At 40.8% G+C, this 24691-nt stretch overlaps 2 protein-coding genes across 3 annotated transcripts; both read right to left on the reverse strand.

The window, feature by feature from the left end:
• Nucleotides 1-450: 450 nt before the first annotated feature.
• Nucleotides 451-3130, reverse strand: LOC311264139 (uncharacterized protein). Its single transcript, XM_084364752.1, has 5 exons — nucleotides 3047-3130; nucleotides 2122-2228; nucleotides 1849-1956; nucleotides 1513-1656; nucleotides 451-571 (listed from the first exon to the last, which is right to left on the reverse strand). The coding sequence occupies exons 2-5, from the start codon at nucleotides 2196-2198 to the stop codon at nucleotides 481-483; spliced, it is 420 nt and encodes a 139-aa protein (XP_084220878.1). The 5' UTR covers nucleotides 2199-2228; nucleotides 3047-3130; the 3' UTR covers nucleotides 451-480.
• A 1553-nt stretch (nucleotides 3131-4683) lies between these two features.
• Nucleotides 4684-21377, reverse strand: LOC311264111 (ceramide kinase-like). Of its 2 annotated transcripts, XM_084364702.1 has the most exons (14): nucleotides 21042-21377; nucleotides 18001-18039; nucleotides 16268-16408; nucleotides 14472-14594; nucleotides 14256-14381; nucleotides 14096-14162; nucleotides 13782-13927; nucleotides 12487-12561; nucleotides 11745-11897; nucleotides 11282-11387; nucleotides 10867-10946; nucleotides 10164-10369; nucleotides 9766-9986; nucleotides 4684-9682 (listed from the first exon to the last, which is right to left on the reverse strand). In XM_084364702.1, the coding sequence occupies exons 1-14, from the start codon at nucleotides 21175-21177 to the stop codon at nucleotides 9595-9597; spliced, it is 1707 nt and encodes a 568-aa protein (XP_084220828.1). In that variant the 5' UTR covers nucleotides 21178-21377; the 3' UTR covers nucleotides 4684-9594. The 2 variants fall into 2 exon arrangements, with proteins under 2 accessions (XP_084220828.1, XP_084220829.1); XM_084364703.1 differs by lacking the exon at nucleotides 18001-18039.
• Nucleotides 21378-24691: the final 3314 nt, after the last annotated feature.

Genomic DNA, 24691 nt, shown 5'->3' on the forward strand with positions numbered 1-24691 from the left:
GCTTTAAAACAGTGTAAATGAACAGATTGCCAATAAAATAAATTAATTTAAAAGTGTGTTACTTGGCTCACATGCAGCATGTGATCTGCAAAGTAACTAGTAACTTCAGTTCAATGTAGTGGGGCAAAGAGTACAATACTCAAAATGTAGGGGAGTAGATATATATAGTAGCAGAAAATAGAAATACTCGAGTTCTACATAATATATGAAGGCCACTGAGATCAATAACTCAGTATAACAGATCTTTTTACTACAGTGCTTGTTTATATCTGCTCAGCATCCTGACTGTATGAACGGTGAAAGTAAATGTGAAATTCTCCACAGTCATCAAACACACTTAACAACAAAAGTACTTCTTAAAACATATTTTAATAACAAAGGTGTTTCCACATTAAATATGATAATTTATTCAGATCATCAGTAACATGTTTGTCCCTCTAACATCAGCTTTAATCTCTCTCCGTCTCTGCTGAGTGTCCACTACATGTCGGTCGGCCAGTTGTTGTAGACGGACGGACACATGTACTGTCTCAGCAGCAGGTTCACCCTCTCCGTGTCTCCTCCCACCGTGCTGTGGACACAAACACAGTGACTGTTAAACACGGCTGCAGAGGACAGACGGACTGTCATCTTTACTCATTTTCCTGTTTTGACAACTGATTTTTCTCAATCAACAAGCAATGTGCTCATTTCTCACCGCTAACATTCATCAAAAAATGCATCTACAGAACAAAAAAATGATCCATTTTAAATATGTCTGGGAGTATTTTTATTCAGTCCGTTGGAGCATTGAACAAGAAGCAGCTGTTAGATGAAGCAGGCATCAGGATGCACACCTCCAACTTCCAGCTCCTTTTTCATCATTCATGTTACCAGGTTCCCTAATTGCATTGGGTTTAAATCCAAAATATTACCAAATAGTGGCTTTTGCTTTTCGCTTTGACACCAAATATTTCGCAATAGCCTTGTCAGTCAGCAGAACAAGACAAGTGAAATGTGACTCCTGCTCCTACTCTGCTGCAGGCCCCGCTGCTGCACGGAGCAGATGCCTGCTGCAGTTTGTAATTGTAACATCCGTCATCCGGCTGAGTGATAAGTCCTGATTTTTAAAAAAGCAAAATGACACTGTGGGCTGTGGGCAAGTAATGTAATCGGTTGGTGCCCGACCACCATGTAACAGCAGGAACACTGACTACCCCAGCAAGCCCACTGTTCAACAGCGGAAGGAGAGCTCAGTAAAAGCATGGGGTAATCACTGAAAGAGACCTGGATGAACACATCAATATTTTTTATCAACTCATATCCTCTCCTCTGGAGTTTGGCAGCTTGGAAGTCTGAAGACTCTGTTTAGAGAGATTTTACTGAAGGAATGAAACTGAAACCTTAGTTGAGTGTATTGAGTGTATTTGTATGTTTTACCCCAGTTGCTTTCACATGTATCACAGTTTTATAATGTTGTTATAATGTGTATCGCTGCTGTGTGAGACGTGTCTGAGACGTGAGGTCTCGCACCTCTTCTTGACGCCCTGCATGCGGCGCAGGAAGGCGCAGATGGAGCTGTGTTTGGCTTTAGATCTCAGGAACTCTGCGTATCTGTTGGAGAACTCGATGTCTCCCAGCTGCCTCCTGCGGTCCAGACCTGCAGATAGCAGCTGCCTGAAACACAGTCACATCAACAATCACATTAATAAGGTTACACATACATGAGCTACAGATTCATCAAGTGACAGGCAGTTTAAACCTCGACTCTGCAGAATTTGAACCTGTAGGAGTTACAAGCTCCCCAGGATTCATGTCCTGCACCAAAAAGTGTAAAGGTTTTGTGTGTTTGTTTTGGTGTAAACTCACCTGAGTCCGGCCTCGAGCAGAGCGTCTTCAGAGTTCACCCCCGACAGAGACCACGGTGCATTCAGGTGTCTGATCTGAGTCAGGAAACCCTCCACCTCATCTTCATCCCTGAGGTCACAAGACAGGACGACACACAACATTTATACAAATACAAAGAACAAATAAAACTCTTTTTATCGGGAGGAGATTGAAAAGTGTATTTGAGAACATACGCAGAAGAAATCTGGCAAAATGATAAAACATTTCCTGAATTCTTTTCTCTGCGTGCTTTACCTGACAGGAAGTGATGTGGCGAGATGGAGGAGGGCCAACAACAAGAACACCTGAGTCACACTGATGGACGGCATCATGAGGATGAGGAAGATGAGGATGGTGATTTCCTGAGGAGACAAGATGATTTTTCAAACCCTCACAAACAGACAAAGACGTTGAATGAAATCCAGTGATCACTGCTACAGTGATCATTACACTTTTTTTAAACTGATGTATTTCTATAATCAGACTCCAAAATCAGGTGGAATGCATTCCCATAAGATTGGAGGCTAACACTTTATAACAACCATAATTCATTAATGGTAATTTTAGCTTAGCTACAGCTGCAGCAGCATCGCCATCTGGACAACCTTGCTGAATTTGGTTACTATAGATACGGCAATTAATATGTACTTGTTGGTGGTGTTTTGCTAGTGGCCACAAGGTAGAGCTATTGGTGCCATGTGAAATATATCATGCACATGCTCGTTGACTTGTTTAACAAGGTACATTTTATTAAAGCAAACAGAATTGTGAAAATATCATGTTTTATTGTAACTGTGGCGCCCCTAAGGGTGTACTTATAAGAAATGTTACACACTTGTGCAATGTGGCTGCATATACAACATTAATAAATTTGGTTTAAATCGATTTTAGCACTGATGAGTTGTGTGCTTTAGGCCACGGCTCCAGAATTTAGATATCACTGAACAATAATGGATTTCTTAATTAAAAAAAAAAAAATTTGAGTCAACGACATGTTTTTTAAAACCTTACCAACAGAATGAGAAACATTAAAAGAGTGATACTCAACCAGAAAGTTCACACAAATATGCAACATTCACAAACATGTCTACGTATAAATCGGAAAAGAGCAGATATTAATACATTAAATTAAAACTTTTCTTACAGTGAAAGAACAAAGTCAGTGTCTGAAGAGACTCACCTGTACAGATCCTGCTCAGAGACCAGATCAGACCGGATCAGAACTGCAGACTGGCTGTTGGGTCCGGGCTGCCTCCTTTTGTACCCCCGCAGGTATCGACCCTCCCACAGACTTCACTCTGATTTTATTGGTTTGATTATTTACCGTGTCAACATGTTGAGTGAGGAATCAGATTTTCCAACTTCCGTTTGCTGAAATCTTAATGAAATTATCGGATCCGACTTCCTTAATGAGCCGTAATCACCTGTGAGAGCTGCCTGCTGTTTGTTCACATGAAATCATCCTCACGTCAATGCAGAGTATTGATCCAACAACACACATATACCTCTTTATTACTCTGTTTGCCAGAGTAGGATTTGACCTTAGAGCATCGTTAGAGGGTTTTTACGTCTTTCTGAACTTGAGTCATAAGTTTCCCTCTATCATCTTTTTGTGGGGTCTCTTCTATATTCAGTAATACTTAGATGACAAACATTTTTGTTGTTGTCTTGGTTTATCCACCTGAGTCCTAGTCACATCATTCCTTGTGTGAATTATGTCCTCCCTTTTTTGATGTTTCGGGGAAAGAATTACGTGAAAACACAGCCGGTCACAAGTTAAATGGGATAATGGGATCCTATGACTTCTACTAGTGAGAGGTGAGAGGATGACCTGAGGAAATATTAAGCCACTTAATGAACTAGCATCATTGTCAGTATGTCCACATTCATAAAACCCATCTTCTAGCACCTTTAAAGCTCAATTGTCAATTGTTTAAACCATATAAAAAGTGTAAAAACAACAAATCAGGCGACCATTTTACACACTTTTTTTAATAGTAAAAAGGGTAAAACAGGTGTTAACCTTGGACAGAGCCAGGTTGGTTGCAAGAATGGAGGATGTTTAACTGATGTTTAAGTCTGACAACAAGGCTGATAGGTCAAGTAAACATTTCATTGCCTTAAAGTCCAACTGGGACTTCATCAGTGGTGAATTTGATCCCAGCAGCCCAAACACTGCAAGGGCAACAGGTTGGCAGCGTGGAGGTGAAGTGGGATCAACAGAAAGATTTCATGAACCAAACAAGGAGTGGTGGCAGGAAATACAAAGCCACTGCTCAGGTGTAGGGGGTTGAGACTTTGTCCCCCCACTTTCAGGTGTTTTGGTAATAAAGTGGTAATATCTAAGCCAGGTATTATAGTAGTAGAACATACACCTGTGATGTGATACTAGCCCAGCCTACCTCTTCTTCCTGTTTGAATAATGTAATGGTTCTGGAGAAAAACTTGCTTTTCACAACAAATTTGCGTACGCATGATGGTGGCCTGCTTCCGTTTGGAGCATCGGTTGTACACGTCCTCAGAAACAAACGCTATGCTTCTGCAAGATGCAACATACACATGAATGGAGGGGCAGTGTAGGGCCTGTATGGGGTTGTGCCAGGATCAGAGTCAGAAAGGATGTCAGCAACAGGGACAATAATGGCGGGAAGTTTCAAAGAGAAGCTAAGGTGTGCCATCTAGTGGTATCCTCCAGTAACACGGGTAAGTATACAGGCTTATATGTGAACAGCTATCATAACGCAGCTGGTTGTCAACACATGCAGCAGAAACAAACAGTGAGAGGTCTGATGGAATAAAATCAATGTGAACACAGAAGAGTTGAATAAGTGTTTTAATTCCTGATAATGAAACAGCTACAGCAGAAGGTAAAGATCAGTTACAGCTCAGATTACAGCTAGAGGTCGACTGATTCACTACATCAAACTGTGATTTATTCAGTCTGACTGAAGAGTTCGTAGAATCACTTTGGACTTTGAGAAAAAGAGCTTTTACATTTTAGAACTAATCAGAAGCTAATTAAGACTAATCGATCATAAAAATAGCAATCTTTCATTCTACACGCTGTTAGCAGATTACTGCACCTAACACGAAGCTACAGATGTTCTCTTGATCTGTAATTCTGCCTCTTCAGTTCTGATCTAGGTTTTAACATATTTCATTAAACTCTTGGTCACCGCAGCATTCGCATCAGCAAACTTTTAATGACAAAATCAGTTCATTTCAACATCATCTTTGCGTCAAAAAGAATTTGTAAGGAGTCTCCGCTTTGACTTCAACGTTGACAAATCTGTGCCACTGATGAATGGAGAGTTGGACTGTCCAAAATTGAGGACCATATCTTAGCTGCGTCACCGTGTATGATGTGATTAAAAAATAGCTCCACAAAGACATGAAGCGTTGTCTGAAATCACCCAGCGGTCCATGATACTAATAGATTCTTTTCGTTATCTGTGTGTAGTGTCCACTTAGCGACATAGCTAGCTTAGTAAGTGCAAACTAGAGCTTGTCCACGAGAGCATGAGAAAACCTCATGTTTTTGGATACTTGTGTAGTTCTTTTAACTTGTTATAAGATATCGTAGTGTCGTATCATAGTTCCAGATCCCGACTCTGAATGAACCAGGACAGGCTGACCTAACAGATTAATAGTGAGCTGTGACAGTGCTGACTTAGCTTAGCCTGTTAGCAGTGTTTCACCATCCAGTTTTAATTAACCGCTCCACAACAGAGACACGGTTGACAGACAATTGTGAGACAGGATTTGATGGTACAAAATGTCTTTTGAATAAACGGTGTGAATTCTCCAGAGGGTAAACAGCCCAGTACAGAGAAAACAGCGCCTGGCGACCAAAACAGGCATCTTAAGCCAAACCATGATGTTTTCCTGAACCTCACTCTGTGTTTTTTGTGCCTAAACTTCATGGGAGCACAAGCACAGCATTGTGGAAAGAGAGAAATAGAAAGTTCAACCTAAACAAACAGGAAGTTGCAACATAAAATCAATTTTTTTCGGCTATTTCACCATAAACGTGCAAATTAATTTGAGAGTTTCTCGTTTGACTGGGCACTAAATATAAAGAAGGTAAAGCACAAACACATTTAATTAATATGTACAGCTCGCTAAATCTCATTAAATATTTGTATCCTCTCCTAATTAAAAAGCCACTTCAGTCACATGTCATCAGTCGACCTCTGTGTGCATGTTTTTAACACATTTGGTTTGTTGTTGTTTGGGGATTTTACAGCAAACAATAAGACTCTGATTGTACATCAATATAACTTTAAGAGACAAATCAGCATGAGACAGACGGCTGAGCTAAAGATCTTCACAGGTCCACTGGGTTCCTTCTAACTGAGGTTGGACCTGAGACCCAGGTCGGGCCGAGTTCACATTATTGTCAGTCTAATCAGGTCTGTGAGGTCTCTGAGAGTTTGGACCTGTGAACATCTCTAGGATGACCAACAGCTGTCAAAGACAGACAGACAGCTACATCATTAAACCCCGGCTGGTATTTGGTCAGATTAGGATTGGTGATTGGAAGCTGATTGGTTGGTGATTTGGAGCACCGTGAGCTGCTACTGGTTCCCTCCTCCGTCAGTTTGAGTCCCGCTCAATGTCAGCAGAGAGGAAACAGAACTGCTGGACAACAAACAACAAACAAACAAACAGCATCTACAGTCTGACAGTCCAGTGCTGATATTCAACTTCCTGTCCTGTCTGGTTCATCTCAGGGTCAAAGTTCAATTATTCTCCCAAAACAAAATGGAGACAATCACATGATTTAAAATCTATTTAGTTTATGTTTTGAATGACAAAGTTCCCTAGAAGCTGGAGCGTTTGCAAGCAATAGCCTGGTGATTTAGAGACTAGTAGTGGAGCTAAAAACAACCACTTCATCCTGAGGATGGTGCTCGGTGAAAGGTCATGAGGTCATTAAAATCTTTAAACAGATCCTTCGATAAAACTGCTCACTATCCTGTGACTGTGAAGAAAATGCAACTTCACTCTAAATAATATTAGTAAAGAATATTGAAAATAACATCACAGATGATTGTGCTACATGTAGATTGTATTTTGTGACAAAAAAAACAAAAAACAAACCCTGTGGACACAGTGAGCAGCGGCTACAGAGACAGTTTGGCTACGACGATCCAACTTTTTTTTAAAAACTATTAATGTCAACCTGTTTTTCGGGAGCAGATGGTTGAATATCAACTCTGGACTTCACAGTGCAGCTTCCTTAAAAAAAACAGCATTCACAAAACTTCAAATCAATAACAGGAACCTTCCACTAATACAATAAAACCCATAATTAGGTTTTGTATCGAACAAGATAAATAATCAGAAACTATCTGCACTTAGAGCCCTGTGCAGTAATTCAGCCTTTTTATCTTGTCTACTTGTGAGGCCTCTTCTCGGGTTGCATACGTCTACATTGTTTGATTTGAATCATTACAACATCAATCTCAATCTGTGAGGATGTTCTTGGACGCGGTGATGCTTTGAGCTAAATGCTAACAGTGACAATGCTAACATGCTTATCTTCAGCCCCGAGCTGTTCACCATCTAAGTTTAGTGTTACTATGCTGCAGCTGAGGCTGATGGGAATGTCGTGAGTTTTGAGGGCATTTGGTCTGAAAATTTTGACCTGATGATGGCGCTAGATGACAAGAGGATCGTCACATTTTTACAATTAATCCCAATTAATGTTGTTGTGTGTGAATCTTATTTGATTTGTGGAAGGTTCAGATGATTGACTTCAGTTTTTATGAAACAAAACTGACAGACGACTTCAGAACATCATGTCACACAGAAAATTGGAGTTATGGCTACAACTTCAGCTCATTTTGCAGACAGAATAGCTGCACAGTTAGTGTGAGACACTGCTGTTTAAGCAGAATTTCTTCTTTTTAGTGCTCAGATGATTTGATTTGTGTTTGTCTTTGAGTTCATTTGCATATCGAGCAGAAATGGAAGCTTGAAAACATTCATGTGTGCGCTGCTCAGCTTGCTCAGCCATGACCAGCTTGACTGACACAACGTTTTCCTTGATTTAAAGTAAAATTTGAGATTTGTCATAGTTGTTTTTCATAAATTGCTGGGACCTGACACAAAAATACAATTTCATGGTTGAGATTGAGCTTTTCTTAAAAAAGACGGGAACATGGAGGACTGGAGATAACTTAGTGGACCTGTTGGAGACGCAGAATGTAACAGAAACCTTCACACAGCTGAAGAATAGACACATTACTGGTCATTAGTGGGAAATAAATCTCTGACCATGTGCAGGGGATTTACTTTCTACTTATCTTGAATGTGAATCAACTCCTGACCCCTAATGATCACATGACCACAGCAATGACTTGCAGGTGTCTGGCATCCTTAAAACATGTAACAGATAAAACCAAAGCATTAAAAGAGTAGAGTATTTAAAATAATTAAAGCTATTTAAAAAGTGCAAATGAGCTATCATTTATGTAACAATTCCTACTCTACTTATAAGCTGAATAAATATGAAAACTCTCAGTCTGTTTGAAAAAAAGTCAAAGTCAAAGTAAAAAAATCAGAGATGAGTCTGATTCAAAACACTGAGTCAGAAGGTACGCGTCCACAGGATCTGTGGTTTTCACACTTCCCAGTCATCGTCTATGTAGAAAGCCGCGCAATGGATTATACATGAGATGCCTCTGGAAACTTGTGAAACAATGTAAAAACATTGTCGAGTTAAAATGTAGACAGATTCTGTAACTGCATGGCTTATTTCTCGCCTAAAAATTTCTTCAGAAATACATTTTGTAGAGCATTTTTTGTAATATAAGAAATTTTCCAAACGAGCCGCCATGTTTGTCCGGTTTCTGTAGCTTGTTTTGGTCAAGCTTGCAAAGCGGGGAATAATAATAATATTTCCCGTGTAGGTTGCTAGTTTGGAGGTCTTTTCCGGTCGAGACAGGGATTTTGAAAACACTAACACACAGCTAGTGAAAGGGAAGGAGAATCCCGACTGAATGGCAGGATTTATACTCACAGTTTACATCCGCTGACTGGTGGCTGACACTGAGACAAAGCTGATTCACAACACCCAAGACGGTGTAACAAGTCAGAGTCAGAACAGCCACAAGACCAAGTCCACATGCAGCTACCTACATGAGTCTGAGTCAAGAGAAGTCATCAAAACACCCATGAAACCAAGACGAATCCATCTGCAAGCACCTACAAGTCTGAGTCAAGAAAAGTCCATTCTATAGGCAGACAGAAAAGCTTTGACGTTTTCCCTCTAGAGCAGCTCACATTTTGTTACTGTAACAGGCAACATTTGTAACCTCAAGGTAACGAGATCATCAGGTCATGATGAGGGCTCACTTTCAGTGTTCAATATTAAAAATAAATCAGGTGCCAGACACCCTGCAACCATTCAACTGTTCACATCAAAACAACAACAGAATCAACCAGAACAAATCTGAGGGTCAAACTTTACCCTCTGGGACGTAATTTTCTGATTATTCCTTAAACAATTCAGGAGTTTAAGACCCAGAAAGTAAAGTTTTGTTTCTCTCTGTACTGGTCTTTGTCGAGTATAAGCAAAACTCGTTGCTGAGTCATAAATTCTGTGGAGTCTCCCGGTGAAGGATGTGATTAGTGTCACGTGACGGCAGCAGCAGTAACGTGGACAGAGGCTGGAGACAGAGTGACGACTCCAGTGTCTGACGGAATAATGGGGGCGTGGGTCTATATTGCACAGGGGTTGGTGAGATCTTCAAACACTGTTGGCTCTTCGATCCCTCGTGCAAACAGCTTGATCAACTGGCAGTGCACTCTGGAAAAAAAACAAGAGGCTTTTATCAATCTGGGTTAAAATTTTGACAATACAAAGTGAGAAACTGCCAGAGGTCGCTGTACCTGACGTCGATGGCGGTGTGGGTCAGGATCTCGCCGTCGCAGTTCCAGCTGCTGTAGGCGGGGGCACAGCCACAAGCCGGGTGGTCTCGGCAGATCTGGCTGAAGATCTGGCGTTTGCCGGTCTCCCGCAGGTCCAGCTCCAAGTCTGAGTCACTCTGGCAGTGACGTGGTGTGAAGCGGAAACGCCGTACCCGGTGAACTTCAACGAAGGTCAGGTCAAACTGGCCAAAATGGAACGAGGGAAGAAAAAGGAGACAGTGAGGAAGGAAAGCAGGTGTAGTTCTTGATCTCGATCAGATCAATCTTTCAATCATCCAGTGAGAACTGAACCTTTCTCGCGGTTTCACTCTTTTTACTATGATACTGTGGAGAGACCATAATCTAGACTGATTTATTACCTGGTCGTCTTTGCTGGTGTGTCGGAGGAGGTGTCTGAGGAAGTCGAAGCGGGAACATTTTCGGACCAGGATGAGATCCGTGGTGCCGTCCGCCAGGTGAGCAGCAGGTGAGAGGCCTTTAGGGCTGCGAGGACAAGCGCAGCTCATACTGGCAGCGTTTATAGCCAGGAACTTCCCTCGGATTGTCCTCCACTCGTCGTCACTCTCTGGAACCAGAACCCCCCAAAAACAGGTTTGACATTTCTGGCTGCTGCTCCTGACAAGCCTTCATCAATCCAGGTTGTTAGCAAGTTAAGCAACGGAAGTCAAGAAATTCATCTTCATATAAACACACAACAAACTAGAATAACTTTAAACTGTTGAGAGTCAAAGTTTATTCTTGTTCTTGGAAATGTGATCGATGCCTCTAGAACAGCTACAAAATGGACCTTTAGATGAGATTGTTCAGACTGAAAACTCCAGAGCAGCCTTTAACCAGGCAGTTTATGAACTGTGGGTCTTTTCTGTGGACTATTCTGTGGTGTGACCCAGGGCTCCATTCTTTTATTTCCACAACAAGAATCAACATTTAAATCAGACGGTTTCAAAGGAGCTTTTGAGAAACCAAGCTGACAGTGACGGGATATCCACTTCAAAGGCAGTTCAGTAATTTTCTTATTAACTGTGTTTTAAAAGCTCTGAATGAAGATTTTTCTGGACTCACGGCTGTCTGATGCGTCATCCATCTCGTACATCTCGGCTTTCTCTGAAAGTAGCTGCCCGTTGTGCTGACAAACCAAACAGCTGGAAATGTACAGACACCGATGTCATTTTAAAAAAATACATAAAACAATAATCATAAAACTGACCAGACCCCAACTGTTAGATCACTTGGACCACATCATTAGCCGAACTAAGCAGAATGGTTTTAGATGGTAAACTTTAATGTTGTCAATGTTTAACCAAACTGTTTTCTCTTTGAAAATAAACTTAACTCAACCACAATGAAACGTTTGTAGCTTATCTGAACAAAACAGAGTTGGATACTAAATTAAAGTGTTAACTAACTTGAACCAGGCAATTTTATTCCTCTTTTGTTATTTATAAAACAACGTTCACATTATTTACATCTCACTCACCCTGATCGACACCTAGCAGCGTCCCGCGGCGTTCCTACGATGCCTCTGGCCGGCAGGTAGGACACTGTTCCTTCATAGTAATGATGAGTCAGGAACATCTTCACACCTGCGATGAAGGGGACAGACCAGGGTTTACTCTCAACCCTCATCGTCAGTTCACAGTCTGAATTTTCTGGACTGGACTGTTCATTCACTGCTGTCTACAGACTTGAATTACAGCACTCGTAGCTGATTTGTTTTTGGAATGAGGAACCATTCAGTAAAATGAATGTTCATGTGTAAAAAGCTGCTGCTCAGGACTGAAAAAATCTCTACATTATTTCAGCAAAGATTTTTTTTAAATGTATTATTACAGTTGACAATATGTAATTGTAATATTCTTGCAGACAAAATGATTTAACATCAATACCAAAGTTCTTCTTCAATCCCCCTAAAAACATCTTAAGAAATGTTGTATTTCTACCTGAGAGGTCGTATCTGGCCGGTCCCATCCATCTCTTCCTCTCACTGTCAGTTAAAACATCGCCATAGAAACCGTATCCCAGCAGGGAGACGGAGTATCGCAAGAAAGTGTTGTTGTGGTGAACCGAGCACACGTCCATCGGCTGAGAGTCTCCTGAACACACACACACACATAAACACACACAATCAAACACTAACCTGGAATCATTTTGTTGGACTTAAATCTTTATTTTTAAAAACTAAACCTGCAGCTGCACTGAGGTCTCATTACCCACGATTCAAAAGCACATTTGCCCAAGGTACTATGGAAGCTAAGAGAATCACTAAGCTCACACAGGTGGTTTGTTGGTTCGTTTGGCCGTGCTCAGAGGCCCTCCTACTGTCCACTAAGGGCATGTTCAGAGCCTATTTGCACACTAGATGGCAGCAGTAGACCATGGAAAATAAAGTTATGTGCATCACTGGATTTTCATTAAATATGGGACAACTACATAGGAGAACAAACTGGATATTGATCCAAAATAAAGTGACATCTAACCAATTTAATCCTGAGATAAAAGGAGAAAGGTGCCACTGGATTTGCACCAAATTGGGAAGAGCAGACAACATCAATGTATTCTGGGGAATCCTTTTTCTCTATTATTTTTACTCACGTGTTTCCTGTTTACAACCTGTTAAATAACCTGTCTGGTGCTGAAATGATTCAAGTTATAGTGACTGTGTAGTGACACAATGTGACTGACCAACAATGATGTGTAGTGCAGAGGTCACAGGGTCGTTGGTGCCCACAGTGGCGAAGCAGATACAGTCTGTTGAACCTGAAACAAACACACAAACAAACAGATTGTCTGTCAACTTTTCCATGTCGAGTTACCCTCACTGACGGTACTGACAACATCTAACGTTCTGCCTATTTTTTTATAAACGTTGCTTGTTTGAATACAACGTTTTAAAAACAACGCTGCTCCACAAACACACACCTGCACCAATCACGGCAGCCATTAATTAACCAGGTGAGCAGCTTCTCATCCACTGCTGCAGAGAAAATTAATGTCTCCCAGATGACTGTGTGCGTGTGAGTGTATTTATAGAGCAGTTAGACAGAACAACAGAAAACAAAAGGCAAAGAGAGGCTGAGAAATGAGGCCACAGTCAGACTCTGCAGTTACAGAGTCCTGCTCTCTGATTGGCTGACGATTAAAATCACCTCAAACACAGTTCACTTCAACTTCTGTTAGAAATCTGAGCTCAAGCTATATTTACACTCTGCAGTCCGTCTATTTATCAGTGAACAAATATACTGACTTATTAATAGCAACGTAACTTTATTTAAACATCATGTGGCGACAAGCTGAGTCTGTACATAATGAAACATTTTGGCAGAAATTTTTAAAGCTGTGAATTTTTCAGTTTTTCAGTGATTTACAGGCACCCATGGACTTTGGATGACATAAATTCACTTAACATGTTAATAGACTGTATTATAGTCTTGCTTGGAAAAGGTTTTGATCTATTTGTGCATATAGATAGTAAAAATATATTGTTTACAACCTTAAACTGCTCTATAATAACATTATGAATGATTATCAGTAAGGCTTTCCACATTATTATGATTTGATCATGATTTCTTGTATTCTGTGTTTTTAGCAGCTTTATTGTTTAAATGACAAAATTAGAAACAGACTTACAGCTGAGATTGTGCTGAAAATAACGCCATATGTGTATTGAAAACTGCTGGTAACCATAGCAACATCACTCAAGGATCCCTGGAACTTCTTCAAGGACGTCAACAACCTCTTCAAAAACCTCTAAAGTCTCCTCAGGAACAATTGAGCTTCCTCCAGGACTACAAAACCTCCTCTCAGTCCTCTGGAACCTTCTCAGGGACCAACGGGAGCATCTTATTGACCTCATTAAACTCCTCAAGGACGTCCACAACCTGCTAGATGACCTTTGGAACCCTCGAAAGGACCTCAACCAAAAATCAAAAGATAAAATCAGTATTTGTGATTCCAGGAGTGGTTTCAGTGTTTCTGACCTGCAGGAATGATTCCAACGCGAAGCGAGCTGGGGAGCAGAGTTTCATCAGGACAGTTTGGATCCACGCTGCTGTCGATCTGTGTCCTCCAGATCAGCCCATGCATCACCTCGCTGAACATACCGTCACCTCCGACACACACCACCCTGAGCCGGGGTCAAGGTCAAAAGTTAGCTTTTAACTGTAAAACATTTCTGTGCTTTTACTGCCAGTCAAAGTGTTTGACAGGTGACTTCTCTGTGGTGCTTTTATTTTGGCGGTTACCCTGTATGAGCTCTCTTGTTTTGTGATGCAATTGCAATAACGATGCTCACCCATCAAACTTCTTCAGCTCCGCCTCTGTCTTCAGGTGATCCCTCGCATGATTGGCATACTCCGTCACTATGACAACAAACATACAGACAAAATATGCTTTAGTTGTATAATCCCTGACACAGGGAGCCCAACAACAGGAAGTGAGTAAACAGGACATACCGATGACGTGTGTGGAGACGCCTGCCTGGGCGAACAATGGCGCGACCTTTTGCTCGTAAATGTGTTTGCCTTGTCGCTTCCCACCGTACGGATTGATGTAGACCAGCAGGTTTTTGGGTCTGCTGGCTGTAAACAACAACAATAATGTTACTGACAGATGGCTACAATCAATTAGTCAGGGTGTGTTAGTCAGTGTGTGTTGGTGTGAAGTCGTACTGTTGGCGGTGAGCTGCTCTCTGATGCTGCTGACCCAGTGCTGACACAGAGCCTCCTCTGGACACGTGAAGGTGACCTCAGCGCACCGCCAGCGGTGCCGCCGACACCTCTCCACGTACGACACTGAAACACAACAGACACACACACACACTTAAAACATTTTATAACTGATCATTTAATGATTCATGAGGGAATAAACAACTGATCAGAAATTGTTTTGATTAGCTGCTTCACATTAAAAACATTTCACCTGTGAGCCAAAGAATTACTTTTATTTTGAAGGACTATAGAGACAGATTTGGTCACAGAGTTATTTCCAGAATTCATTCTCATGCTGCTTCATGCAGATACTTGATGAGTCAATCCAAGAGTGAACATGCAGCTGTGTCTCCAGTGTTTCCAGGTGTGTTTACTGACTTTCTCACTGTGTTTCCAGATGTGTTTACTGTTTTAGGACCTGTGTCAACATAATGTTTCTTTCCAGCTGAAAACACTGACACCCTGCTGGGGAGCACTGGTTTGAGTGCTAATCTGGACTCAACTTTCTCTGTTATGATAGTTTCTGTCTCATAAAGCTCAGGATACACAGAAACAACCAGAACAAGCTTCTGCTCAATTTTCTTGGTTCCACCTAGGGTTGTCACGATACTAAAATTTTCAACTCGATACCGATACTCAGGAAAATATTCGATACTCGATACCATTTTCGATACCACAAGGATAAAAAAAGACCCCAAAAAAAATACTTTTATTAACGAGAAAAAATGCAAAAATAACCTCTGTTACAACATGTAACAATTAACAGAACCACACGTTAAATATTCTGGGGACTTGGCATCATATTTTCGTTGTTGGTCAAACACAGATGGTAGAGTCGGCTGTGTGTGTTGCTGTTTGGTTGCAGGTCGACTTTTCTCTGCTTCATTCTGGGACTTTAACAGAGAAAATAACACTTTTCAGTCACCAACATCTATGTAAACTTAGTATACTGACACTGTGTCTATTAACGTAATATGGGCATGCCCGACTCATTTTTTTTTTTTTTACGTTGTTTATAATCATTAACGTGACGTCAGCCTTTAATCGCTAGCTGCGGCTAATGGCTAATAATAACACGGCCAACATTAATGCGGGCCACCGGCCACGATAACATCAGTAATAAGTTTGAAACGAAAGACACTAACTTGTCGAAATTCACTGTAAAGGCCAGGGTGTCGGTCCTTAAGATGTTTTTCGCGAAGTTGGAAGTATTACTTGACTTGGTCGCCACCGCCTTGTAGCAGTGTTTGCACACGGGGGGGGGTATCGATTCTTTTGAAAATGAGTATCGTATCCGGATACAACATTTTAGTATCAATACTTTTTTGAATTTCGATACTTTTGACAACCCTAGTTCCACCTGATCTGATAAATTATTGATTGCTTGAAAAAGAGCGACTGTGATCCCATCGAGGCCTTTCTGAAAAGCTCAGAGATCTTTAGAAGCACTCGGACTCTCTGAAAGAAGATGCTGGGTGCAGGAGGATTTGTCTGGGCAGCTGCACGCTGCCGCATTTGCTTTCTCCTCATTGGGAACAATAAAAAAAACACTGGCCCTCAAAAAGAAAAAAACATTATGTGGACACGGGCCCATAAAGGATGTGTAACAGATTTCAAGTTTATTTACTGTGCATTTCCAGGTGTTTTAACTGTGTTTCCAGGTATGATTTTAAGTATCTTTTCTGGTACTTTCCAAGGTGTGGAGAGGTGTGACTATTTTCAGTTGCGTGTACAGATGTGATTCCAGGTGTGTTTACCTGTGAAGGCCTGCCTGCAGTCCTTTCCTTCTCTCTCTTTGATCTTTTTCCAGTTGCCATCGTCTCTTCGTCTGCTGCTGTTCTCCTCCTCTTCCTCTCTGACAGAGATGATCTCGGACACTGACACGCTGTGACACACACCTGACCACACACAAACACACACACACTTTGTTAGCTGTACATCAGATATTTCGGAGCAGCACATGAATGCGGGAATGAGGTCACTGCGACTCAAATAGTTGTCACGGTGGTGCAGCAAGTTTAGTATAATATTTAATCCAACAGTCTCCTGGAAAATAAGAAACCACTCTAGAATCAGACTGGATTGAGTAAGAGTCATTACTCAAGTGCTTTATACTTGGGTGTTTCAGAGAACTGAAGTGAAACCAGAACTTCCAGAAGTAAAGAAACCTCAATCCAAAATCACACTGACATCTGTAAGACCTGCAGAGCTCTGACTGACTCACATGGACACAGATGCAAAGTACTGATGTAAATGTCAAGAGCAATATGGGACACTTTAACTTGACAGGTGGACACGAAGGAGCCAGGAGTCAAACCGCAAACCCTGGAGTTTGCACTCTCCGCTTCCTTCTGTATTCATTTACAACTATTACCATTATTATTAGATTTGATAATGCAATATTAAACATTTAAACAAGACAGTCAGGGAAAATGGATGATGTATAAAGAGGCTTGAGAGGAGATCAGTAGTTCTACATTATTCATCTCTTCAGTATAAAGTGTTGAACTGTAAACCCAAGTTAATCAGCTGCAGACTCATCAGCTCTCAGCGGTCAGAACAAAATGTCCATACTAAGTAAACAAGCTCAGTTCTGGACATTGTTGTACAATGACATTCATCAACTACCCAATAAAAGGGCCCTCCATTCTTTAGTTTCCCCTCCTTCCTTCCCCGACGCTGAATGACAATAATATAATAACAAGACAAGACTGAAAACTAGTGACTACCATGGTTCAGTCACATGACCTGTCAGGTGATCCCTTGGTGCAAGTACTTGTCTCTGCTTTTGTTTCATGTCTGAAACGTCACATGGTGGCAGCTTAAGCTCCTGAAAGCGTCAGCTAATGTGCAGACTCATTTGTATCCATCTGAACATCTGACGCTCACAAAAGGAAGCACATTTTAGAGTTGAATTATTCCTTTAATGAACATCTGATTGAACCAGATGTTCCTGAAAGCAGCAGCAGCAGCAGCAGCAGCAGCACTTCTATGTACAAACTAAACCAACTACAGCAGAGTTACTGAAACTAATCAGCCAAACTACACATCGAACACTGAACCAGGAGCAGCGAGGAGGAGGATAGCATGTTTCTGCTGGATTTGATGTTGATAGAAAACAGCACTAAAACTGACGCTATCTACTATCTGAAAACGAGTTGCATTCCAAAATGTGATTTTTCATGAAATCAAGACAAATGGTACTCTACTAGTTTGACTCTAATGTGCAATTTGGAAAGTAGGTCAAGTGCCTTTAAGGGTTTAAGATGCATTTTTGAGATTCCTGAATGAGTGTGAATGTTTTTTTCTTTTTAAATGGATCGGCATCACTTTGGAACATAACTGCAGGTTCAGTCTGGGAACACAAACAGAGCTCACAGCTCAGCCATCAAACACAGAAACATGTTCTAACAGCAGCACCACAGTCACTACACCTGCAGTCAGCAGGTGGAGGTGGCCCACTACATCGTGGGGGGAAAAAATCTCCTACCTGAGTCTGGTCGATGACGGAGCGAAGGAACACAAAACCCTGCAGGAGAACCACACACTGTCTGTAACTTGGATTCATCAGTAAATGAAATTCTGGTATTCATTAGCCCACTCCAAGTGTTTGGCCTTGTTTCACCTCCTGAGAAGTGGTTTAGAAACGGCAACTCGTCCTCTAGGACCACTACAAGACAGCCTTCTTTTGACAGTAGCTAATTGCAATATTGCATTATTTATTTAGCAAATTCTGTAGGGAAATGTACTTTACTTGTACTTTAATGGTCCTTATTTGCTTCGGGATGATGTATTTTAACTCAGTTGTATAACCTTCTGATACAGTCGTGATTTACAGTATTTATGTTCAAGACATTAAGTTATGATTAATGATAATATTGGTTGTTTGTACCATGTGGTAACTAAATTAAAAGAGAATTTTTTTAAAAAAGAAACCTTTAGTCCAGCCATGATTTGACGCTGAAAACGCCCCTCTTTGCTTAGAATAGAAATGTTATGTCTGACCCTTTCACTTATTGTACTGTACTTTATACTATTGTTCTACTATCTGTCTTATTCATATGTAGTTCAGACTTGGTGAAAAAAGCAGCAGCATCTTTCAACAGCAGCAGACAGAAAGCAGGTCAGACATTAAAGATTCACACCTGAAACACAACACAACACAAACACACACCGCTGTCTATTTCAGGTTAACACACCCAGCAGGTATTTCTGTCATCACCAAGGCGACAGAAACACAAAGGGATGTGGATGAGAAACGGCTGCACTGTGATCAGCTGAAACACCGAATGAAAGGAGACAGAAAGCAGCTTCAACCTGCCGACACGAAACACTGTCAGAGTTATTTCAGGTTCGCACAGTGATGTGAAAATCTACTGGTTCATTAAAGATGAACAACTGTCTCAGAAAATATCTGATTCGATCTGAAGTTGACTACAACTCCCAAGTTGCATTTCAGTGAAAAACATCCAATCACAGAGCTTAAAATTCTGTCTTTCTTGAAGGTGTAATCTTCGACTGCGGAAACATTAAGCAGTGTAAAAAAGGTCACTTTCTGATTCTGGATCAGTTCAGGATCAGTTCAGTTGAAGCAGCTTGCAGTCGGTCAACGGGTCACAGTGAACCCTGTGGTAGCCTGCAGTCGGTCAGCAGGTCACAGTGAACCCTGTGGTAGCCTGCAGTCGGTCAGCAGGTCACAGTGAACCCTGTGGCAGCCTGCAGTCGGTCAGCAGGTCACAGTTAACCCTGTGGTAGCCTGCAGTCGGTCAGCAGGTCACAGTTAACCCTGCGACGGCCTCAGTTTGATCTGAAACCTTTCTGTTATTTGAATATTCAAATAGTCTGTTTCCTGAGGACACATGAGGTGAGGGAGGGTCTACTGATGAGGATCATGTTGATCAGAATCACGTGCACTACAAATAAAGATTATTAATAATATCTAGTTATTATTACATAAGATCTACACATTAATGGACTGTTCCAGCACGGTGAGCCTACACACACTTGTTGCTGAGGATGCTAAACCTTAAGGTCTCACAGTATTCAGTAACAGTGGGCGTCCAGAGAGAAAAAAACACAAGGGAATGCAAAGCATTCATTGGAAAACGCCTGAGGGTTTCAGAGGTTGGCAGAACCAGAGTCACTGATATTTCCCTCATTGACTCAACTCAAAGGTTATGATGCAATCAAACATTAATAAGAGAGAGAGAGAGAGAGAGAGAGAGAGAGAGAGAGAGAGAGAGAGAGGGAGAGAGAGAGGGGAAGAGAGTGGGAGAGATAGAGAGAGAGAGGGTGCACACACATTTCTCCCAGTGATTCAAGAAGTCGTCACATCCTTTAAGAAAATGTGGAAATACTCCTCTGCATGTTAAAATGTCCAGTATGCAGTTCTTTAAATACATTTTATCTCCACCTCTATTTCTCAATATTTCTCTATGGAAGCCCATTTAAGTCAACTGGATGGAAAAAAAGATCCTGTTAGCCATTGTAACGAGAAACTTTCTAGGAATAATTGGCCTTAGTATGTAAAGATTATGAATTATTATCTCAAAATAATTAATCAACATTTTATAGTAATGATTTAATATGTCAAAATAATGAGTAAGTATCGCAAAAACAATGACTTAGTATCTTAACGTGATGACTTAAGTCAAAATAATAAGAAGCCTTTTCAAAAAAGGGTCTTATCTCAAAACAATGATCTATTATTATAATATTTTTAGAAAAAAAAATGACTTTCACAAAGTAATGACTTAGTCTCCCAAAAATAATGTCAAACTTTTTCAAAATAATGACTTAGATTCTCAAAATAAAGAAAGCTTTTCTCAAAACAATGACAATGATGACTTATTATGTCAAAATTATGAATTAGTATCTCAAAATAATGATTTGTATTATGTATCTTAACATGATGCCTTTATGACATAATCAAAAAGTCCTTATCTTGAGATACTAAAGTTATTATTGCTATACTGACTCATCATTTTGAGAGAGTTTCTCATTATTTTGAGATACTAATCATTGTTTTGAGATAAGCAAGTCATAATTGTTTTGTAATTGTAATCCATTACTTTGAGACACTATGTAATTATGTAAAGAAAGTCTCTCATTACAATGACTAACAGGATCTTTTTGTTTATCACACAGAAGGAAATAGCCTCTATAGTCCCGTGTTTAGACTGCTGTAGAGAGTGAGTGAGGTTTGGTTTACACTGCCCCCCCTGCCTGCAGCCTCACTGTGACCTCCACATATTGTGTGTCAGGCTGGATGTTGTGTGTTACATAACCGGACACATTATGTCTCATGTACTGTCATACATTATATCCTGTACATTAAGGTGTGTGTTATCCACAGGTCCAAACACTGAGTCGTGTCCTACATGTCCTCTCTGTGTCCTCTCTGTCCTTTGTTTATCACACAGGATGTCGCGGTGTGTTCAAGGCCGACAGACACGCAGACAGAGAGACAGACAGACAGACAGGTGAAGATTGGCACACATGACACAGACAGACATGATATGCGGGTCTTACTGGGTCTAAACGGGTGGTACACCGGGCTGGAGATCCGTCTCTTCCAGGTGAGCAGGGACCGGCTCAGGCTCACATCGTACGCGGTGTTTCTGACGCGGAGCTCGGACAGCAGTAGCTGCCTGCTCGGCCTCTCCATCTGTGTCTATCCGTCCTGCTCCGTCCTTCAGCCGGCTGAGGAGGCAGCGGCAGCCCCGGGACGGTTACCTACGCACGGCCATGTTCTCTCTGAGTGTCCGGTGAGTCTCCAAACCCCGACAATAAAGACTAAAAGCGGCGGCAGTGTTATTGACGTGGGTCCGTGTAGCGGATTCCTGCTCGGGATGTTTTTCTGACAGATAGCGGTTTTGTACCGGAAGTAGGAGGAGCTCTGTCCAAGTGCTGCGTTCAAGTGCTGCCACAAAACTGGAATTATTTGAAAGTTTGTAGTTCACCTATTTTCTGGGATCATGCTGTTATTCAAACATTTGTAGTAACGCTTTTAACAGGAAATTAAACTGGCTATTTAATTGCATTACATACTTTGATTTATTGTGAATATTTATTTATGATGATGAGATTTTTGCCAAGAAATTGTTTGTCATCAAAGGTTCAAAGTGTAGAATTTAGGGGATGTAAGTCATTACATTTGTGCAAAACCAAGTTTTTGTTTTGTTTTGCTTTTTGGAAGTGAATAAAAAAGATGATCAAGTCACATCTATTTCTTGGGTGCTTCTGTGAAGCCAACATGTCAAAAGAAAACTATCAATACAGGCAAGGAATCAATCCAGACAAAATGACAGACTGACTTTCAGTGTGAAATGTTCTTCTGTTCCTTAACATCAGGTAATCAAACATACTAAGAATCTTTCAAAATCACCTGACTTATCCTCCCCTCTTCTTCACTGAGCAAAAAGAAGTTTCATAATTCCAACATTTCACCCAGCACTTGAAAGCATCAGAAATCTGTTGCGTTTGTCGTCATCACGTCGACACGTCCTCTGACTGGTGCTGCGCCGGACGAAGAACAAAGCTCCTCTCTGCTGGAGACAAACACACTTTATATAATTATTTAATGTTTGTGAGGCTTGTGCTGTAATGAATCCAGTGGGACACAGACCTGTTTTATTACAGCAGCAACAATTCATTCTGTGAACATTGTATTAATCATATACAGTAAATGTGGTGCCACAGTTAATGTAGGCTACGTTAATCAAGTTACTTAACTTAATCTTGAAGTCGGTAATAATGTATGGAAATAATAATGAGACTAGTTTGTTGTTACTGACGCATCAGTGTGTACGCGCATTTTACTGTTGTAGCTTTTCTCTAGCCTTTTATTTGTCGTGAAATATTGGATAGTTTTACTGTTTCTATATATATATATATATATATATATATATATATATATATATATATATATATATATATATACAGTACAGACCAAAAGTTTGGACACACCTTCTCATTCAATGAGTTTCCTTTCTTTTCATGACTTTTGACATTGTAGATTCACACTGAAGGCATCAAAACTATGAATTAACACATGTGGAAATATGTACTTAACAAAAAAGTGTAAAACAACTGAAAATACGCCTTATATTCTAGTTTCTTCAAAGTAGCCACCTTTTGCTCTGATTACTGCTTTGCACACACTCTGCATTCTCTTGATGAGCTTCAAGAGGTAGTCACCTGAAGTGGTTTTCACTTCACAGGTGTGCCCTGCCAGGTTTAATAAGTGGGATTTCTTGCCTTATAAATGGGGTTGGGACCATCAGTTGTGTTGTGCAGAAGTCAGGTGGATACACAGCTGATAGTCCTACTGAATAGACTGCTAGAATTTGTATTATGGCAAGAAAAAAGCAGCTAAGTAAAGAAAAACGAGTGGCCATCATTACTTTAAGAAATGAAGGTCAGTCAGTCCGAAAAATTGGGAAAACTTTGAAAGTGTCCCCAAGTGCAGTCGCAAAAACCATCAAGCGCTACAAAGAAACTGGCTCACATGAGGACCGCCCCAGGAAAGGAAGACCAAGAGTCACCTCTGCTGTGGAGGATAAGTTCATCCGAGTCACCAGCCTCAGAAATCGCAGGTTAACAGCAGCTCAGATTGGAGACCAGGTCAATGCCACACAGAGTTCTAGCAGCAGACACATCTCTAGAACAACTGTTAAGAGGAGACTGTGTGAATCAGGCCTTCATGGTAGAATAGCTGCTAGGAAACCACTGCTAAGGACAGGCAACAAGCAGAAGAGACTTGTTTGGGCTAAAGAACACAAGGAATGGACATTAGACCAGTGGAAATCTGTGCTTTGGTCTGATGAGTCCAAATTTGAGATCTTTGGTTCCAACCACCGTGTCTTTGTGCGACGCAGAAAAGGTGAACGGATGGACTCTCAATGCCTTGTTCCCACCGTGAAGCATGGAGGAGGAGGTGTGATGGTGTGGGGGTGCTTTGCTGGTGACACTGTTGGGGATTTATTCAAAATTGAAGGCATACTGAACCAGCATGGCTACCACAGCATCTTGCAGCGGCATGCTATTCCATCCGGTTTGCGTTTAGTTGGACCATCATTTATTTTTCAACAGGACGATGACCCCAAACACACCTCCAGGCTGTGTAAGGGCTATTTGACCAAGAAGGAGAGTGATGGGGTGCTGCGCCAGATGACCTGGCCTCCACAGTCACCGGACCTGAACCCAATCGAGATGGTTTGGGGTGAGCTGGACTGCAGAGTGAAGGCAAAAGGGCCAACAAGTGCTAAGCATCTCTGGGAACTCCTTCAAGACTGTTGGAAGACCATTTCAGGTGACTACCTCTTGAAGCTCATCAAGAGAATGCCAAGAGTGTGCGAAGCAGTAATCAAAGCAAAAGGTGGCTACTTTGAAGAACCTAGAATATAAGACATATTTTCAGTTGTTTCACACTTTTTTGTTAAGTATATAATTCCACATGTGTTAATTCATAGTTTTGATGCCTTCAGTGTGAATCTACAATTTTCATAGTCATGAAAATAAAGAAAATTCTTTGAATGAGAAGGTGTGTCCAAACTTTTGGTCTGTACTGTATATATATATATATATATATATATATATATATATATATATAATTTTTATTTTCATACAATAAGGACAAGCCCATGTGTACATGACATTGTCAGTTACTGGTTGTTTATTTCACCAGTCTAAACTTGGTTCTTAAAGAATTTTCAGTGTGTGTGATTGATGTGAAGTGTAAAGTTCTGTTAATATGCAGCCTCAGCAGTCAGTTAATCAAATCAAGTTGATGTCTTTCAAAGTCCTTTTAGTGTAACAGTCCCCCTTTGTGTTACTATCTGTCTGCTGTCCATCAACAAGGAAACACAAAGAGACTCACTTTGGAAAACAAACATTTTGATTGTAAAAAATCAGACTGCTAAAGTCTCAGATTAGTTTTTTTGCACAGAGTGAGTACATTTTGTGATTTACATTTTTAGTAGTGTGAGGCAATCCTTTCAATCCAACTGTGTTTCCAGAGCAACAGTTATGGGACTTTAAAAACTTGCAAACAAACAAGCAATTCTGTTTTAATTATTCAAATGTATTTTTACCTTTTCTTGTAAAGAACATCCAAAGGTTCAATTCATTCATTTATAAAACCATGTAAAAGCTCCAGAGATAAATACCTGCAAAATAAA

The sequence above is a fragment of the Pagrus pagrus genome (assembly GCF_965226575.1).
Source record: "Pagrus pagrus genome assembly, chromosome: 10".
In the NCBI taxonomy this organism is placed as follows: Eukaryota; Metazoa; Chordata; class Actinopteri; order Spariformes; family Sparidae; genus Pagrus; species Pagrus pagrus.

Coding starts and splice junctions, on each gene's coding strand:
- LOC311264139 (XM_084364752.1), bottom strand. CDS start 2,198: ATGATGCCGTCCATCAGTGTGACTCAGGTGTTCTTGTTGTTGGCCCTC. Junction 1,657..1,848: donor CTGCTCGAGGCCGGACTCAG/GTGAGTTTACAC, acceptor ACTGTGTTTCAG/GCAGCTGCTATCTGCAGGTC. Junction 572..1,512: donor ATGCAGGGCGTCAAGAAGAG/GTGCGAGACCTC, acceptor TTGTGTCCACAG/CACGGTGGGAGGAGACACGG.
- LOC311264111 (XM_084364702.1), bottom strand. CDS start 21,177: ATGGAGAGGCCGAGCAGGCAGCTACTGCTGTCCGAGCTCCGCGTCAGA. Junction 12,562..13,781: donor CGTTGGAATCATTCCTGCAG/GTCAGAAACACT, acceptor TGTTTGTTTCAG/GTTCAACAGACTGTATCTGC. Junction 10,947..11,281: donor GCTGCTAGGTGTCGATCAGG/GTGAGTGAGATG, acceptor GTACATTTCCAG/CTGTTTGGTTTGTCAGCACA.